The following is an 18,728-nucleotide window of genomic DNA, read 5'->3' on the forward strand; positions in this document are numbered from 1 at the left end:
CAAAACCAAAGAGCAAAGTGGACCGGAGTCAAATTCCTTGTTTGTGAACTTGGCAATAAAGCTGATTCTGATTCTGATTCGGCAGAACCAATCAGAGCTCAGGAGTTGTTTGCAGTCGTGGCTCCCGTGAAACACTGCTCTCTGCTGCTCAAAGGGTGGAATTACACCCATCTTTCAACCTCTGACTTTAAGTTTCTCAGTGAAGAAGCGTTCCAGATCAGTTTTTCATGTTTCCAAGTTAATGTTCTGCAGAAGAAAGTCCAAAAAAAGCCCCGAAGGTTCTCAGAGGGTTCCTGTTATCCAGATCAGACCCAGACAGGCTGCGGCAGAACCATACCAACAATCATGGACATGAGCAAAAACATTTAGGTTTGATTGGATGTTTTATTGGCAGTTAGAAACCAAAGTTGAATCAAACTGAAACAGATTTCCGACAACGATCTGAACTCAAACCATAAAAGTCTTTCAGATCCAAGAAGTCTACAATAAATACAAAATAACATCATGTTTACCACAAACATCCTGACAGAATTAACTGAAAAGAATGATTGGCTAAAAATCAGCTGACAAGATTTTCTGTATACTTCAGCTACTCATCTAAATAAAACCTTTCAAGAATCAAGCTAGGCTATCTTCATGGAGGTCTGAAATAAAAAATACGAATGATTCAAAAATATAATTTCAACTTTTTAATGTTTCCAGGGATATCTAAATAATAAAGCAGAGAAATCTCTAGAGGTTGCAATAAATTAGAACTTTTCAGACTGACTTTTTAAAGCTGTTTGGGAGAATGTTGAATTAGTTTATTAAAAAAATATCAACGAAAAATGTTGTTATAAAATGTGGAAGTCAGCTGAAAAAATGGTAGACTTAGTTTTTAACTTTTGTGTCTGAAGGAAAAACACATTAGACAGTTGTGCATCATGCTGTTCTTTATCCCTGTATTATCTACAATGCTGTGAAAAGTATTTACCCCCTAAAGATTTACTTTTTTGCTATTTTACACTTGAATGTTTCAGATCAAATAGATTTTTATTTTAAAGATGAGTAAAAACAAAAAACAGTTTTCAAATTTATTTAATTAATTATGAGAAAGAAAACCATCCAAAGCAACCTAGGTCTGTGTGAAAAGTATTTACCCCCTAAGCCTAATAACTGGTGGTTCCTGCCTTGGCAGCAGCAACAGCAGCCATTCTCAGTACCAGGTTTCACAAACACTGGATCTGAGTCTTTAACAGCGCTGTGGAGGAATTCTGACCCACTCTGCTTTCCTGAATTGATTTAATTCAAACATATTGGACGTTTTTCCAGCATGTAAAAGGTCATTTAATATCATCTGAATCAGATTTAAATACTGGCCCCTCTAAAACCTCCCATTTGTTTCTCAGCCATTCAGAGGTGGACTTGCTGTGTTCTGGATCAGTGTCCTGCAGAACCCTAGTGAGCTTGGGCTTCGGGTCATGAACTGATGACGGGACATTCTCAAAAATGTTCTGCTAGAGATCAGAACTCATGGCTCCATCAATTACAGCAAGTCGTCCAGGTCCTGAAGCAGCAAAGCAGCCCAAACCATCACACTGCCACCACCATGTCTGACTGCAGGTATGATGTTCTGTTTCTGAAATGCTGTGTTAGTTGAACACCAGATGTAAGGGGACACACAGCTGCAGAAAGGTCCATTTTTGACTCATCAGTCCACAGAATATTTTCCCAAAGTCTTGAGGATCATCAAGATGTTTTTTTTTAATTATTATTATTATTTATTATGACCTCTGTCCTGAAATGTCAGAGACTTTGTCTCTCATTTGCTCCTAAGGTCTTTAGATCGGGACATATTGTGTTGCTGTTTGGTTTCTTTTATATTACTTTATGTTGTCAAAAAAGGTTCTTGATTCAGCAGGTCAGCCAGTCATCAGGTCAGGTGTGGCTGGTGAAATATGGGGCAAATACTTTTTCACAGAAGACAACTTGGAGTCTCTGAGGGTGTCTCCATGGTAACCCTTAGATGTTGGGACGATGGATGGACGTCATCTTGGTTGGTGTTTCTGAAGTAGAGCTGAGCTTCAGCTGCTCCTCCGAGTCTTTGAGAGTCTCTGAGCCCAGAAGCTCCCGGTTCTGTTGGAGCAGCAGGAATATGGCTTCCAGCTGCTCCTGCTGCACCCTGAGGAGACCCCACACACACACACACACACACACACACACACACACACACACATTCAAACGTTTAGCATCAACATGCTTCAGTTTGGTGACTCAGACTCTGTATTGTCTTTAGAAAATCAATCTTAACAGAGTCACATTTTATTTAAACTAAATCTGATTCACAAATCATTAAATCCCTCTGCAGCAGGACAGGAATGCTAACGTTGGAAAGCTAGGAATTCTGTTCAAAACCAGCTGAAACTGAGGATGAAAACCAGTTTAAAACCAGAACACCTGCCATGCTTGCAGCTGGTTTCTCAATACAGGAGACGCGATGGAGTTGTTTTCACCAATGGAGGCTTTTCTACAAACTACTGAGTAAGTTAATGGATCCACCCCCTGCTGCTGCCACCTCCATGTTTCACTGTGGGTAATGTCCCTCATGTGCCATCAAAACCTGTGGCTGAAAACTTCCAGCTTGGTCCCATTAGACTTGTTCTTCCATGAAGGTGCTTTTGGACAGACCCTGACATGTTTTCTTTTCATCAGGTTTGGGGAAATGTCTCCCAGATTTTCTCCAAGTATCAGCCCTTTTACCGTCTAATGGTATAACTATAATACTGTGGAGGTTTTATTGTCTTCTTCTCCTGACTGATACCTTTGCAACCTTTCTGCAAACTGTGGTTTATCAACAGATTGCAAATATGAAGAAACTCCAGCAGAACTTTTTCATTGCTTTTCAGAGCTGCTGAATTTACTGAGAAAAACACTGATGTGTTCAAAACTTATTCTCCCTGCGCTCTGATGTTATCAGTTTTCTGCTAATGACTTTTTTTCTATTCGGATTTAAGATGGCTTCTTATATTATACTTTAAATATATTTCTTAGTTTCTATATTAATCCTTTGATGTTGAGGCATCACTTGTTTTATCATCATTGTGGGTTTTCATGGGGCGGGTGATTATATCGTGCAGCAGCCCGACTCCACTGATGTGGGTGCACTTACTTACCCGTCGGACCATCTGCTCCACACGTAGCGCCCACCATGTGACCCAACCCGATGTCTGATGGGTCTGCTGAGCTTCAGTCAGTGCTCTGACTGCCTGGTGGTCGTTCCAGATCTCATCACTGGACTGACTTCCTTCTGGGTGCTGAGATGCTTCATTAACCGTTCATTATGTTTAGCTGCTTTCTTCTTACTAGTTGTGCTGTTTTACACTTTCAGGTCAACGTTCTCTCATTTGATTTTGGGTTTGGCAGCTGTGTTCAGAAGAACCTCAACTCTGATTAAATTTCATTTGATTTAAAATAGAAATATCTGAGTAGATGAATCTGGAGCTTTTTAACTGAAACCAGGCTGGAGAAGCTAAAACTGCTCAAGCTTTTCTGTGTAGGTGAGCTAAACAGACATCCATTTTTAAAAATCTTTAAGTTAATGACAAGAACACAACCAATTCACACTTTTATTTCCTGTTTTAAATAAATCAGACTGAGAAGAGATAAAGTAAAGCTGCAGCATCAACAGAAGCAGAAACATTTCATTGTTAGGAAACAAATTAAAACCAGTCTGAGCAAAAAACATCGTTCTTCACAAAGCTTTAACACAAGAATAAAAATACTGATTCCTGGAGACAGACTGGTGGGAAACATGTTTGCCACTAAAGTCTGCTCCACCTCAGATCTGTTAGATCCACAAAAACATGAAGGAAGCTGAAGATGAGCCATGGAAAACACCAGATCTTCCTCTCCTCAGAACCCCGTGTGGAATCAGCTGGAAGAAACAGAAGAAGACTTTATGATGAGAGGAATCATTGTTGTTTAAGGAGCAGAAAATTAAAGATCTGAAACCCATTTTTTAATCAAAGAAATCTGCTCATTCTAACATTGCAACCCTGTTAAAACATCTGATTCAGTCTTTCTTTCTCTTGTATTTTCTTCCAAACCAACTTTCTGTTTATCTTTTAAAATATTCTGCTGATGCTAATCTGTTAAATGCTGCCTCTGAGAGTTTTTATCGACTGCTGTTAATCAGTGTGATATGGGACAGCAGTCTGAGCTGCAGGAGAATATGGTCCTAAATGCTTGAAATGGTCCTGTCTTCTAAAGAAAAACAAGCAGTAAAATCATTACTGACAACAGGAGCAATAATGTTTGAGAAGAAAACAAACCCTCCTGTCTGCATATTATGTGGTTAAATTGTTCAGTTTATATTCTTAAAAGACCGACTTCAGAGCTGAATAAGAGTTTTATTTGTTTTACATGTCAGAGGTCAGAGATTTTTGATTTTCTGTCGAGGTCAGAGTTCACAGTTAATCAGGTTCTTCAACAGCAGCAGGACTCACCGTTGGCTGTGCAGTTAGCAGGCGGCATGCAGGTTAGAGGCTGAGACAACACAGCTGGACAGCAGCAGGCAGATGGGACGAGACGGAACCAGAGGACTCACAGCAGAACCACACAAACCCAGTTCAGCTCCCAGAAGCAACGATTTGGATGTCATTTGGTTCACACACAGACCAGTGATGCATGGAGCAAACAGTATGTTTAGAACGGCCACCAGGGGGCAGTAGTGGTGGCTTCAGGTAAGTAAATACCTCTTCTTCATGACTCACCTTTATGGAGGTAAATTTGTCTCAATATTATTCAATCAAACAAAAAACTAATCTCATTCCAAAAATATTAAGTTGTGATCAAAACTTTCAGAGTTGTAACAACAACAAAAAACCTTTTTTTTTTTATTAAAATGACTCATTTTTTCTCATGAGGAGAAAAAAGTTCTTTGCAAAACAAACTTTTATTTGCGCATGTCAAAAATCTTTGGTTACGACTCTCGCTCTTTTGGTTTTGACGCCAGTTTTAACCAGAATTAATATTGTGAAATACTAATTCTGGTTATAATATAGATGACCCTCTGATATAATCTGAAGAGATTGTGTTGTCACCTCTCATGGTTTTGGAGAAATAAATTCCTGAAAGTGGGACAAATGCATATAATGGTTGAGCATTTTGAGGTATTTTGACAAGATATTTCTCCAAAACTGTACAGTAAAATATTAAATATTTATTCTTTTACATAAAACATGAATGTGAAAGTTGTAAAAATGTAATTAATATAAATGTTCTGTAGGTTACTTTTCTGTTTTCCTCTTATATTCTCAACCGTTGCCAGGATCGGATCCTTTCTGCTCCATTACCGTAAAGCACCTTGTATGCGTGACGCTAATCTTTAAGAGAGAGCTGGTGTCAGCTGACGTCACCGCGTATTTCTGACTGTCGGCGCAGTTAACCGCAGTTTTCTTCTGTACAGTTGATGTCTCCTCACTGAAGCGACGCTGCAAGCCCTGCAGTTTGAGCGGCCGCTTTGGTCAGCGCTAACCAATAGGGAAACGTCTTACAGCGTTCGTCTTTAGGCCCCGCCCAGGATGTTCATGTTTCCAGAACTCAAAATTCTTTGAGTTCAACCAAAAACAGAGATCGTCAGAACCAAAAAAGCGAGACTCGTAACCAAAGATTTTTGACATGCGCAAATAAAAGTTTATGTTTTGCAAATAACTTTTTTCTCTTCGTGAGAAAAAAATCATTTTAATCAAAAAACGTTTTTTCAAACTATTTTAAATAAATTTTCCATTTAAAAAAAAAAATCTTTACAACTCTGAAAGTTTTGATCACAACTTAATATTTTTTGATTGAGGTTAGTTTTTTTTTTGATTGAATAATATTGAGACAAATTTACCTCCATACACCTTTACTACATTTAATCTAGCTCAGCGGGCTTCACACAGAACCAAACACTTAATTAATTTTAGATTTATTTAAAATAAATAAAGTTACAATAAACAATAAAACATGAAATAATTCGCTGATAAAATCATTAGAAACTATAGAGCAATGACAAAAATGAGCAAAATGTAAGACAGCAATAATAATAAAAATAATATCCCAAGGGGCCTTCTGTTATGTCCAATATTATACTGTGGGATAAAGGGTCATCTGTTCTTATTTTTACTCTGCAGCACCTGCTGCAGGAAGGACTGCAGTTTGTTGATATTTTAACTGACAGACTACGCTGATCATTGGTTCCTCGCTACCTTCTGATCGGTGACATCATTTCCTGTGCACGCAGCTTCATGGGAACATGTTCCAGAAACAGTCTTTGAATCTGTGTGGAAAACTACATTTATTGAACCAAACCCCAAAATGAATCATCTTAAAAACCATCATCACAAGTTTATTTATTTCTATTTTCTGCCCTTTGGGTTTTTATATTTAGTGACTAAACCTGGCCAGCAGGCAGCAGCCTGTACCGACTGTAAAACTGCAGCTTTAACCATCTGCTCCATGTAGTTGAATAACTCTTGTTAACACCTACAGGTTGGAGGTGAAATTCCTTCAGAGTCCCTGATTATTGCCTGCAGGAGCCTGATACGAAACCTGCAATCAGAAAGGCTCTCTAATCCAAAACCATGTCTGAAATTTTAAAGTTTAGCTGCAGTTTCAGTCAACAAGATGTTTCAAATGGTGGGTTTATCTGAGATTCTGCACAATAAGGTCAACATGAGGCTGGTGGGTTGTACCTGGACCTTAGGTCCTGATTCTGGTCCCCCCAGCTGGATGCTGTTCTGTCACCTTCATGCAAACATTTGGCTGCATGAGCTTCGTCCATGTTTGCACTTCTGCAGCGAAGCTTTAGAAACAGAGGCCTGAGTTCAGGATGTTGCAGCAGATTAAGCGTTTGGAGTCACCCAGTTAAAACAAGCAGCAGTGAAAGCAAGAAGAAACCTAAAAATCCCAGAACACAAAGGAGTCCGACTGGGAATCCTGACACTTTGAAGAACTGCAGCTTCATGTCACACAGCGTCCAGCAGGAAGAGCTTCCATGGACAAACTGAAGATGATGATCTTAATTTGTTTAAAATCTGTGCAAATATTCAGACTTTCTGCTGGATTTTCAGGTCTTTTTTGAGAAAAATGAAATGAAGCATTTTAGGCTGACTAAAAAGATTTAGATGGGAAGCAGAATTTTCAGTCCTGCCTGCAGCTCAGAGGAAGGTTTTCCATCACTGCGCCGCTGATGCTTCCACAGAAAGATGTGGTTTAGGTCTGAACTCTCCCTGCTTTATGAAATACTTCATCATCAAGGAATGATCGGACACCGTGTTATCCTCAGAGAACTGGAAAATAATACCAGAATTTCTGAATTCTGTTTCAACCGCTTCCTTTTCCAGAAAAACTTCCAGATTTCAGTTTTAGCTGAACCTGACTGGTTTAACCTTACCAGGAGAGGAGGAATAAGAGGATTAGGTGAGAACCATCTGGAGCTTCAGGCACCAACATGTGACCCATTTCTGGACATCAAGCTGCTGAGTGGAGGTCCAGGAGGAGAAGAGATGGAGGATCATTGAGGTTAGTGAGGAAGAGGAGGAACTTCTTCAGCGAGGGCAGGCAGATGTTCGACCTAAACCATGTTCTGATCTAGTTCTCTTGTCATGGTCCGATCCCTGTTTCTCTCCATCTGTCTGTTTCATCAGATTATTTACCAACAACAAATAATATTCCTAAATGTTGCAAATGTTTGAATATTATTCTGTTAGCAGGTTTAAAAATGATCAATATTTAAGTTAATAAATTATTAATAACAATATAATTTAAAATAAATCAACAATAGTCTGAATTCTAGTATTAGCACTAGATATTCTAGTTAATTATCTCTTAAAATATACAAACATAAATAAAAATAAAAGCACAATAAATAAAGATTAACATTGAATAAAACATCTAAACACTAAAAACTTATAACCAAAGAATAACCAATAAAAGTTCAATTGAAAGGTGTTACTTCTGGTCCTTCAGCGTTATCTTCCTGAAGAAACAAACAGATTTATTGCTAGAATTTAACACTAACTGAAATAAACTTTCATCTTCAAGATGTCACCCGTTTCTTTCACAAATTAGAGAAGGTTTTCTGTTGGACTGGTTCTCCAGAAATCTCCTTGGTTCCTGAGAACCAGAACATGGGTGAACATCCGTGTTCTTGCTGCAGAGGGGGCGGGGTTACAGGGTCAAACAGCCAGGAGAAGCATCTCCTTACCATGTCCTCCTAACACACAGTCTCACAGGCTTTACAGAGAGGTCAGGTCAGAGGTTAGCTCTATCCTAGAAAGATAAAGGTGCAGTCTGTCAGAAAACATCTGCAGCTAAAAGAGAAAACATCTTGGTGCTGAAGAGAGGAGCAGGTTGTGTTGTCCCCACCTAGGCTCCTGTTCTTCTCTGCAGTCGTGTCTTTTTGTGATGAATCAGAATCTCTGTGGCTCTTTTCAGATTATTTTAGATGTCTTCAGCACCATTTTACACCTTGCTGTGATCATTTCTGTCTCATTCTGATCATCAACAGTAATAAGATGTTTCAGCTGAGAACTCAGTTTATTGATGGAAGAATGATTTATTCTTGTGAAGACCTGCGGTGAAAAACACCTTGAAGCTTCGCTCCTCTGCAGAAACAGCAGCGAAGCCTGCAGAACATTTCAGAGCTGTAAATGAAAGCTGCAGGAATCAGCTCCAACAGCAGGGAAAAATCTAAGCTGCAGGCTGCTTTTCCACACTGAGGAGTTGGATATACCTGGATTCAGACAGCAGACTCAGTTTGAAGGAGTTTCTGAGAAGCACGTTGAGGAACCTTCCTCACATAAAACTGACAGAAACATACAGAATCAGATGCTCCATCAGGTTTAACAGGTTTAAATATTCAGATCTAACTGCAGCTGTGAGGATAGGTCATTCTCCCACAGAACCTCAGTCTGAACTCCTGATTTATCCTAAAATTTCCTCGACTGAACATGTAAAGTTTGCACGATACCTCCTGATGCAATGAGGAGCAGCAGCTCTTCTCATGCAGGAAAACTAAGATGATCAAGATCACAGAGACGTGCTGAGAGTTAATCCTGAACAGGTTGGGGAGGTGCTGAACTCACCTCTGCTCCTCCTGCACCTCCTCCTTCTTCATCAGCATCTCCAAGTTGCTGGGTTCATTTTCAGCTGTAATCACCAGCTCATCTGCAGCTGCAGCAACATCTGGAACAGGAGAAGAAGGTCAGAGCGTGCATCTTAAGGATTATTCTTTGTTTAATCAACTTTTAGCTTGAATAAAATTCCAGAACAGGAGCAGTTTGGATGATTTATTTTATTTTAAATATTTCCTGTTAGCGAGCAGCAAGCTGAATTCACTTGATTGGTTAACATCCCTCCAGTCCAACATTTTTTTTCCCACTGAAACATCTTCCAAACGTAGTTCAGTAAAATCTAAACTTCCCTCACAGTAGAACTGGGAGGATCTGCATGTTTCTTCCTCTACCAAGCAGGACATCCTGAAACCATCCAAGGGACCTGGAAATATCAGGGTGATAATTATAGCAGTAATCTCTGATCTCTCAGATGGTTCCTTCATCACCAACTGATAAAACCTCATGGAGCAGAACCTTCATCCAGCTCTACAATCCAGAGTTACATTCACAGACGTTACTGAGCAGAGAAGAAGTCTGATGTTAACCTCAGAGGAGGAGTCAGCTTGTCTGGGATGGACCATCACACACAGGGATCAAATGGATCAGTCCCTCAGACGTTTTCTGGAAAAGCAGCATCCAGCCTGCAGCCAGGCTCTGTGATGGTAGGAGGTTGTATCATGGTACGGGCTTGGACCTTTTCCTCTTCTGTGATGCAGCATTGATGCAGAAAAGTCCAGCAGAGGTTTCAGAGCAACATCTGCTGCCTTCAGGACCATATGTTCTCCATGACAATGGAGAACCACATTCCAAAATCCTGGCTGAGGAACAGCTGGACACAGCTGCTGGACTGACCTGCTTGAAGTCCTGACCAGAACCCAGCAGAGACTACCGGAGAACTTAGGAACTAGAAATGGGGCAAAGACAACCCGTACTGAGGGGCACCTTCAGACATGTTTGTAGTTAGAGTGGAACACCTGGAGCTCTTCATGGCTTGGTGTCCTCAGTGCAAGAATGACTTTATGTGTATGCAGAGGGAACGGGAATCTTACAGAGAAGGAAACTGAAAGAAATGATATCAAGAAATAAAGCTGAGGAGACAAAATGTAAAACATCTCTGCATCAAAGTGAAATAAACCTTTTATTCCTTTTTATCTGGATTTTCGGGGTTGTCCTGCGGCAACATTCTCTCTGTGACCATCCAGCTCACTTTTTTACGAACATGTTGCAGCTTCTCAGTGTGAACTGCAGCTGGAACATTAAAATAACACGAGGAGCAGCTGCCTGCAACTGTTTAACCTGCTGCGGATCATTGACACGTTGCCTGCAGACCCCAGCAGGAGGGCAGGTTAACCTCTCAGACTGGAGTCACTCATTGTTAGGGTTTTTATCTAAGTGCTTTTCCCTCCTTACATGTTACAGGAAGGGAGATGGTCACAAGAATGAGATATGCTTTTATTCTTTTATTAGCAGCATCTGGGGGCTATACACCAGGTCCCCACTTCCCACTTCCTTTGTTTATAATCAAGACAAATGAAATCAAGAAAAAACACAAATGTCAGCTCTCATAATTAATAAAGCATTAAAGTTTTCATAAAGCTTCAAAACATCCAGCTGAATAAAACAAAGGTTCATACTATTAAATAATAAGTTAAAACCCGTGTTATTTAGGCCCATCGTTTCAGAACAATGAGATCCATTTGAATTAAATTGTAATTAAATATCAGAGACCCGAGGATGGAGCCCTGAGGAACTCCACAGGAAGTATCAGATTTAAACCTGTCGATAACCTGAAACTAAGCCTCTTACCATTCAAAGAGATCTCCTGCTCTGGTTCTTTCGACACCTCTTCAACATGCTCAGTGGGTTCAGAGAACTTTTCAGGTGCTGGTTCTGGTGCAGACTCCTCCGCTTTTTCAACTTTTTGTTGTTTCGTCTCTGACTGTTGGACCACTTCAGCTGCTGGTTCAGGGACTACTGGCTCTGGATCAGCAACCCCAACTGGTTCTGGGACAGGATTGGATTCTGAGGCTGCAGCTGATTCAGGTTCTGGGGTTGCAAGTGGTTCTGGTACAGCCTCTGGCTCTTTGACAGATTCTACAACAGGTTCTGGTACAATAGGGGGTTCTTCTAGAGTCTCTGTTACTGTCACAGGTTCTGGAGCTAGTTCAGGCACATATTCTGTTTCAGTGAAACGTTTCTGAGCTACTAACGGTTCTGGAAAGGTTTTCTGTACTTTTACTGTCTCCTTAACAGGTTCTAGTTCTTTAACTGAATCTGCAGCAAGTTCTGGTTCTTTAGCTGCAACAGGTGCTGCAGCTTCTACTGGCTCTGGAAAAGATTCTTGTATTTGGATTTGTTCAGGAAAATCTTCTTGGGTCTCTGCTTTTTTGAGGACTTCTTTTCGTACTGTCACTGGTTCTGGAGCGGGTTCTGAGACAGCCTGGAAAGAAAGACAGTTAACAGACAGTTACCATTGGACACGTTGAGAGCTGCTGCTTGTTTTATCGGCCGCATCCTGAAATTAAACCCAGAGAACGGTTTCCAACAGAACAATCTGGAATCATGTTTAGATATCAGCTGGGGTTACAGAACCCAGATGCATAGAACTATGAAGCCCTGCTAAAGGGAAACACTGGGTTTGGATCAGGTATTTTTGATTCCCCTCAGATTTTACTCAATCAGCTTTAAATGAAAAACGTCTGGAACAAACTGGGTCAAAAGTGCAGCAGATTTAAATCAGAGGGGAAACACAAATGTGGCATTTTCTTTGGAGGTTGGAGCGCTGAATTAACCCAGGAGGAAAACTTAGACATCCTGCTCCACCACAACACTCTCCAGCTCATTTTAGGGATTCCCAAGGTGTTCCTGGGCCAGAAGGGACATCTAGTTCCTCTTGAGAGTTCTGGTTCTGCCCAGAAACCCTCCAAAGGGTGGCATCCGGATCATGTGAACCCCTTCAGCTGGTTACGTTTGATTTGGAGGAGCTGAAGTTCTACCCTACAGAGGAAGCTCATTTCAGCTCCATGTAGGCAGCATAGTCCAGATCCATATCTCAGAACCATAGGATAGGAATGGAACTTAAGAGGAGCAGTAAGTCCAGAGTCTTTCAGCTCAGCCCCCTCATTACTGGATGAAATTCTGATCTGGCTCACCATCTCCTCCGTCCTGCTATCCCACAGGAACACCCAGATACTGGACCTGCTCCAATTTAGCAGAGAGTTGGAAGGAAAAGCCTTAGAGGACATTGGATCAGAACCAAATTTCTATGACCACCAGCAACATGCTGAGGATAAAGATTGGTTAGCTGTTCCATGAGCTCCAATGTTTGACAGTCAGAGCGTCCTCTGTAAACATTCCCAGGAACGCTGAGCAGATGAGCTACTGATAGTCAGACCTTATTTCACCAGGTCTGTGGAACAAGGCAGGACCGGCGAAGGGAAAGGAGGAGAAAGAGTTATGAAAGCAGACAATCATTCCTTGATCCTCCATTTAAAGGGAAAGCATTCCCAACACCACCTTAATTAGCACCTACAGGGGTTGGACAATGAAACTGAAACACCTGGTTTTAGACCACAATAATTTATTAGTATGGTGTAGGGCCTCCTTTTGCAGCCAATACAGCGTCAATTCATCTTGGGAATGACATATACAAGTCCTGCACAGTGGTCAGAGGGATTTTAAGCCATTCTTCTTGCAGGATAGTGGCCAGGTCACTACGTGACACTGGTGGAGGAAAACGTTTCCTGACTCGCTCCTCCAAAACACCCCAAAGTGGCTCAATAATATTTAGATCTGTAGATCGGTAGTCCTTGGCAGTGACGCGTCCATCTAGCACAAGTATTGGGCCAAGGGAATGCCATGATATGGCAGCCCAAACCATCACTGATCCACCCCCATGTTTCACTCTGGGCATGCAACAATCTGGGTGGTACGCTTCTTTGGGGCTTCTCCACACCGTAACTCTCCCGGATGTGGGGAAAACAGTAAAGGTGGACTCATCAGAGAACAATACATGTTTCACATTGTCCACAGCCCAAGATCTGTGCTCCTTGCACCGTTGAAACCGACGCTTGGCATTGGCATGAGTGACCAGAGGTTTGGCTATAGCAGCCCGGCCGTGTATATTGACCCTGTGGAGCTCCTGACGGACAGTTCTGGTGGAAACAGGAGAGTTGAGGTGCACATTTAATTCTGCCGTGATTTGGGCAGCCGTGGTTTTATGTTTTTTGGATACAATCCGGGTTAACACCCGAACATCCCTTTCAGACAGCTTCCTCTTGCGTCCACAGTTAATCCTGTTGGATGTGGTTCGTCCTTCTTGGTGGTATGCTGACATTACCCTGGATACCGTGGCTCTTGATACATCACAAAGACTTGCTGTCTTGGTCACAGATGCGCCAGCAAGACGTGCACCAACAATTTGTCCTCTTTTGAACTCTGGTATGTCACCTATAATGTTGTGTGCATTTCAATATTTTGAGTAAAACTGTGCTCTTACCCTGCTAATTGAACCTTCACACTCTGCTCTTACTGGTGCAATGTGCAATCAATGAAGACTGGCTACCAGGCTGGTCCAATTTAGCCATGAAACCTCCTACACTAAAATGACAGGTGTTACAGTTTCATTGTCCAACCCCTGTATAATTGTAGGAGTCCCAGTAGAGAGCCTGAGTGAACCCTGAATTGGGTCCTGAAATGAAATTCTGACCAGTAAAGACTTCCAGGCAGAATCATTTAGGGTCGACCAAGCAAACTTCTACAGGCAGAACCAGAAAAGTAGGCGGAGAAAGTATTGAAAGCGACGTATTTATTATGAATTAAAACGATGTGAAATTTACAACTGAGTGCTGCGTCCAGAACATAGCTGAGGATCATCTATTGTTGAGGCCCTCCAAATAAAACTGTGTCCCTCCCTCTGACATGTCCACACATCTTCTGTTTCAGAACCTGACGTCCCGGTTAAGACGGACCCATGCAGCTGTTGGAGCCCCCAGGAAGTACTGAGTTGGTACGCTTTGGAATCTGAGCAGCTGTTGCTCCTCTAAAAGCTTCAAGAGGAACGTCAGCTGAACTCTAAATCTTCCCAGGTCAGTTTTAAACTCTGGATCCAGACCTCAGATGAATTTTCCTCCCAGTCTGAGCTGGGATCAGATGAAACAAGGAGCTGGAAGGAGGTGGAACTGTGACATTCCTCAACCCGTGACTCTCCACAGAGACAACTGGTGGCATCAGGAAGGTTCCAAGCCTGATGGTCTTACCAGGACGTCTGCGCCACTAATCTCACAGCAACCATCTGTCACATCCTCAGATCAGCACTGCACCAGTTTAGCTGCAAATGCCTTCCTCCTCCTCCTCCTCCTCCTCCTCCTTGTTTCTGAGCTACAACACAGCATCAGGCTACTGAATGAACACAAGTCATTAACTCGGTTTGTGACTCGGCAGGAAGAAAAATGGAGTCAGCTTGAACTGCTAATCTAAAGCCAGTCATCTTGATGAGATCAGTAGGCTTAATGTTCAGCTAGCAGGCTGCAAGCGTCTTGAAAGCTTCGGGGAGAAAATCAACAATAAACTGATGGAAGCACGAGAAATAATTTTAACTGAGGAAAGAAAATCAGATCATTAAGATCTTCAGATGTTCTACACAGTCATGAGCTGAATATTGCAGCCTGTAGAACCTCCTTCAGCAGGTTTTCTGTCTGACTTTATTACATAATAATTGACTTGTTACACATAGTTAATGAGTATTTCCATCATGTTGAGGTTCGAACTTTGACTAGACCATTCATATATGTTTTTCTCTTGGGAATAATCTCTCTGTAGGATGATGGACTTCAGATAGTTTGGAGATGACCTTATAACACCTCCCAGGTTAATGGGCAGCAACAGCAGCTTCTCTAAGGTCATTGCTTTTGTCTTTCTGCCCTGGAGATGTGTTAACACACACCTAGCTGCTCCAGAGCAGCAAACCTTTTTATAGCGCTTCCCACAGTAATGATTAAACACCTAATCAGCAGCTTCTCGTTCATATTTTAACGGATAAATAATGTAGAAACAGTGAGCCTGGTCACTTCCCTATGGAAACATAGTTTTTAAAACAAGAAGAAAACATAATAACTATGATTCTGTTTCATTCATTCTATAAGTCAATAAACATTTCATCTTTTCTTCTGTTCTTGCTCATAAATACTGAAAAACATTTATTAGTTCAACTTCTCTCTGTTGTCTTTATTAGAAGACCACAGTTAGATGTGCAGATCTGATTTAAATTAAATCTGCTGGAACATAAAAGACTCTCTTGACGGTAAAGGTTGCAGATCTCTGAGTTGAACACAGCGTATTTGTTCCAGCAGCTCTCAACCTAATTTCTCTGACGCCGCCTCCCTTTATGATGGAGACACTTCAGCTCTGTTCTCTGCAGGCAAACATCTCCATGCAGGAAAGTTGCTGCAAACCTCCAGACTGACTGATTTCTCTCTCTGTGCTTCTCTGACTTGTTTCTCTCAGCAGCAAGACCTGAAAAGGGCATTAAACGTGAGTATAGGAGGTGGCTGAGATCACCATGGAGGGAGGATCAGCTGAAGCTGTTTTTGTGAACCGGTGAACGTCTAGCAACAGTCGAGGAGCCACCGGTTGGCAGGAGAGCCAGAAGTGGAGCCAGTTCAGAGGAAATACCATCAGAATGGAGTCAGGGTGGATTAAACCGACACGACTGAGCTGCACAGTTTAAACGTCTGAAAGCAGCTGAACGACCTTTAAATAACATGTTTTAAACCTCCTGACTCACACCAGAACTTCAATAAAACAGAAATACAGACATTCACATACAAGAAATCTGAATCTAAATCTCAAAGGATCAAATGTTTACATACACAGAACCTCGTGACCTGATGAGAACGAGGCCTGCTACGCCCTGGTTAATGATCATGACCGTGTGCAAACCTGCAGATGCTAACATGGACAAGCTTGACAGCAACATGAGACAAAGGCTGAACTGTTTGGACTCAAGGACCAGAAGGACGTTTGGAGGAGTCCAGGAGAGGCTTTCAGGCACAAGAACACTGTCCAAACCATCAAGTATGGTGGAGGTAGCATCATGCTGGGGGACTGTTTGGCTGCCACTGGTACTGGTGCACTGCACAAAGTGGATGCATTAACAAAGAGGGAGGACTATCTCCTGGACATGGTTGGGATTTCCAGCAGGACAATGGTCCCAAACACACATTCAAACTGGTCTTAATGGACACAGCAGGAGGACCTTCTGGGTACTGAACTGTTTTCCTAAGCGAGTCTACATCTGGATCTGCTCGGCAACACAAGAACACAGCAAAGAGTCCGAGGAGTTAAACCCTCAAACAGAACCCCTGAAGCTGCTCAGCTGATGTCAGAACTGGGTCAGACTGTAAAACACATCAGTACAACACATTATTATTAGAAAGAGCACAGCGGTCCTGGGTTAACCAGACCTTTTCTCCTGCTTTTGGAAGTGAAACATGTTCTGACTCAATTTGCTGAACCCCGAGCTGCTCCATCTCCATAAATGGACCGCTGCAGCAGAGCAGTTTGTCATTCCCAAAGAATGAGGATGGAGTTGATTCTGGTTTTCAGTCAGACTGAAAATGTTCCTGATGTGATCTGGGCCTGGCCCGCTGCTTTATCTGCGTCTGCCTTATTTAGGCTGCAGAGAGGCCCGGCCTGCAGTCTGTAACTGTAGCAGCAGGGTCACAACAGTAGAAATGTCACAGAGACTCGATGAGCTGCAACTCCGACGTGCTGATCGTAAATCTGATCAGGAATCTGGTGCTGTCTGGTCCACAGGCTGCAGGAAAACTGCAGCAGATTCCTCACGGTTTTCTTTTTCTGGGCCTCAGGTTCTCTGAGGACTTCAAGCAAAACACAAAGTTTGGACCTGGTCTGGATGCCCTGGTGTGATTCTGGGAGCTTATTTCAAACCCAGTCATGTTGACACAGAGAACAACCCGTCTGTGTTCCTGCTGCACAAACAGCCTTTACCAAGCGACTGTAAGCGTATCTGCAGCTGAGCAGCGCGCATGGAGCTGTTATCAGCTGCTTCAACGCCTCCTCGGCTCTGAGCTGCTAAACACTTCGTCTGCGTTTCATTGCTAACATGCATGAGCCCAACCTGAGGAGTCAATGCCTGCAGCTCCTCCAGAGCCCACAGGGTTCAGGTTTTATTCCTTCAACAAACCCAACAAATAAGTAAATATTTATACATAATTGTAGATAAATTAACAAACATAAAATAATGTTGCTTTCTTAATTTTTTTTTCCGGTTTTCAACATTATTATATTTATGAATTTTAAAAGGGGGAACAATAACGTCCTGAAAAGTGTTTACAGAAATTAAATTGATTATTTTGGCGGGGGGGGGGGGGGATATTATTCTGTTCATTTTGTCTTATTTTACAAACAAAGATGTGTTTTTTTTTAAATAAAAAGACAAACTAAATAGTTTGAATCAGAGATGAAACCACACCTGAAAGGATTAATACTGTTAATATTCATCTCCTCTCATGAACCCGATGAATTTATATTAAAAATATCACCAACTGATAAACAAAGAGGAAAGAAACTAACCTTTAAATTAAGGTTAATTATTTCTGACTTTAACTTTGAATCAAACCCTGCAGATAATAACCAGAAACCTAGATTTCGATAATAATCAGGTGAGAAGTTTGTTGTTTCATAATCAGCTGTGACGTAAATGAAATGACATTTAAATGTGATTTTTAGATCTCCTACAGAGTCGCACTGATCCAAAGATCTGACCTTCACTTTCAGATCCGGGACGCCCCGGTTCTTCTCTGCTGGTTCTGGTCCCAGAGAGATCAGCGGTTCTTCCAGCCCCCTGGACGGAGGAACTTCGTCTCCGTATCCAACTTTGGGCTTGTTGGTCCCGGCTGAGGAAGAGGAGGGTCTGTCGGGCTTCCTGCTGAGCAGCGATGAAGCCAAATAAACCGCGACCACAGTGAAGAGGACGGCGGGGATGATGACGGTGGGGTCCAGATCCATGGTGCTGGTCTCAGGTGTGTGTGTTGCACAGACTGAGCACACACTCTGAACAGCCTCCCTCATGGAGACACGATCTGACCTCATCAGCTGACGGAGTCTTCAGAATAAGAGCCTCAAACACAGAGACCAGTTTCCAAATAAGAGCCTGAACTAAACACAAAGAAACTTTAAAATAAGAGGCCGAATTAAAAAGTTAAACATTCAAAACTAAAGACAGGTTCTTTACCCTAAACTAGAATCAAAGATTTAAAATAAAAACTTCAGCAAAGTGTTTAAGATGTCAGTCAGTTTCCACCGCTTCCTCCACAGTGGGTCGTGGTGAAACTGGTGCCGAACTCCAGGAGTCTATGGGTGGGATGCGGGGTCCAACCTGGACAGGTGGTTAGCTTTCAAAATAAAACAAAACGTTTAAGAAAGTGGACACAGCTTTTATTTTGTGAGGCTGGAAGCCCATACCACTGCAGCAGCTCCACTGGAGTCTTCTAGGTCCACCAAACACATCCGGACCGGACAGCCGAACAGAAACACTAAATCCCAGACCATGAGGGCCTTTTTCGTGTT

At 42.0% G+C, this 18,728-nt stretch overlaps 1 protein-coding gene across 4 annotated transcripts; it reads right to left on the reverse strand.

Moving 5' to 3' along the window:
- Positions 1-364: 364 nt before the first annotated feature.
- Positions 365-18,404, reverse strand: LOC124864233 (proteoglycan 4-like). 4 transcript variants are annotated; one of them, XM_047358919.1, is made up of 5 exons: positions 17,925-18,395; positions 10,944-11,577; positions 9,108-9,207; positions 8,228-8,292; positions 3,592-3,913 (listed from the first exon to the last, which is right to left on the reverse strand). In XM_047358919.1, exons 1-4 carry the CDS (start codon positions 18,249-18,251, stop codon positions 8,259-8,261), a joined length of 1,095 nt encoding a protein of 364 aa, XP_047214875.1. In that variant the 5' UTR covers positions 18,252-18,395; the 3' UTR covers positions 3,592-3,913; positions 8,228-8,258. The 4 variants fall into 4 exon arrangements, with proteins under 4 accessions (XP_047214874.1, XP_047214875.1, XP_047214878.1 ...); XM_047358918.1 differs by lacking the exons at positions 3,592-3,913; positions 8,228-8,292 and adding an exon at positions 365-2,161 and having other exon boundaries at positions 17,925-18,404; XM_047358922.1 differs by lacking the exon at positions 8,228-8,292 and having other exon boundaries at positions 17,925-18,390.
- Positions 18,405-18,728: the final 324 nt, after the last annotated feature.

The sequence above is a fragment of the Girardinichthys multiradiatus genome, chromosome Y (assembly GCF_021462225.1).
Source record: "Girardinichthys multiradiatus isolate DD_20200921_A chromosome Y, DD_fGirMul_XY1, whole genome shotgun sequence".
NCBI classification, from domain to species: domain Eukaryota; kingdom Metazoa; phylum Chordata; class Actinopteri; order Cyprinodontiformes; family Goodeidae; genus Girardinichthys; species Girardinichthys multiradiatus.

Excerpts from the sequence above, each read along its gene's own strand:
- LOC124864233 (XM_047358918.1), bottom strand. The coding sequence starts at position 18,251 with ATGAGGTCAGATCGTGTCTCCATGAGGGAGGCTGTTCAGAGTGTGTGC. Across the intron at positions 11,578-17,924 it reads TCCCGGATCTGAAAGTGAAG|GCTGTCTCAGAACCCGCTCC; the intron begins GTCAGATCTTTG and ends CTTTCTTTCCAG. Across the intron at positions 9,208-10,943 it reads GCAGGAGATCTCTTTGAATG|ATGTTGCTGCAGCTGCAGAT; the intron begins GTAAGAGGCTTA and ends CTCCTGTTCCAG.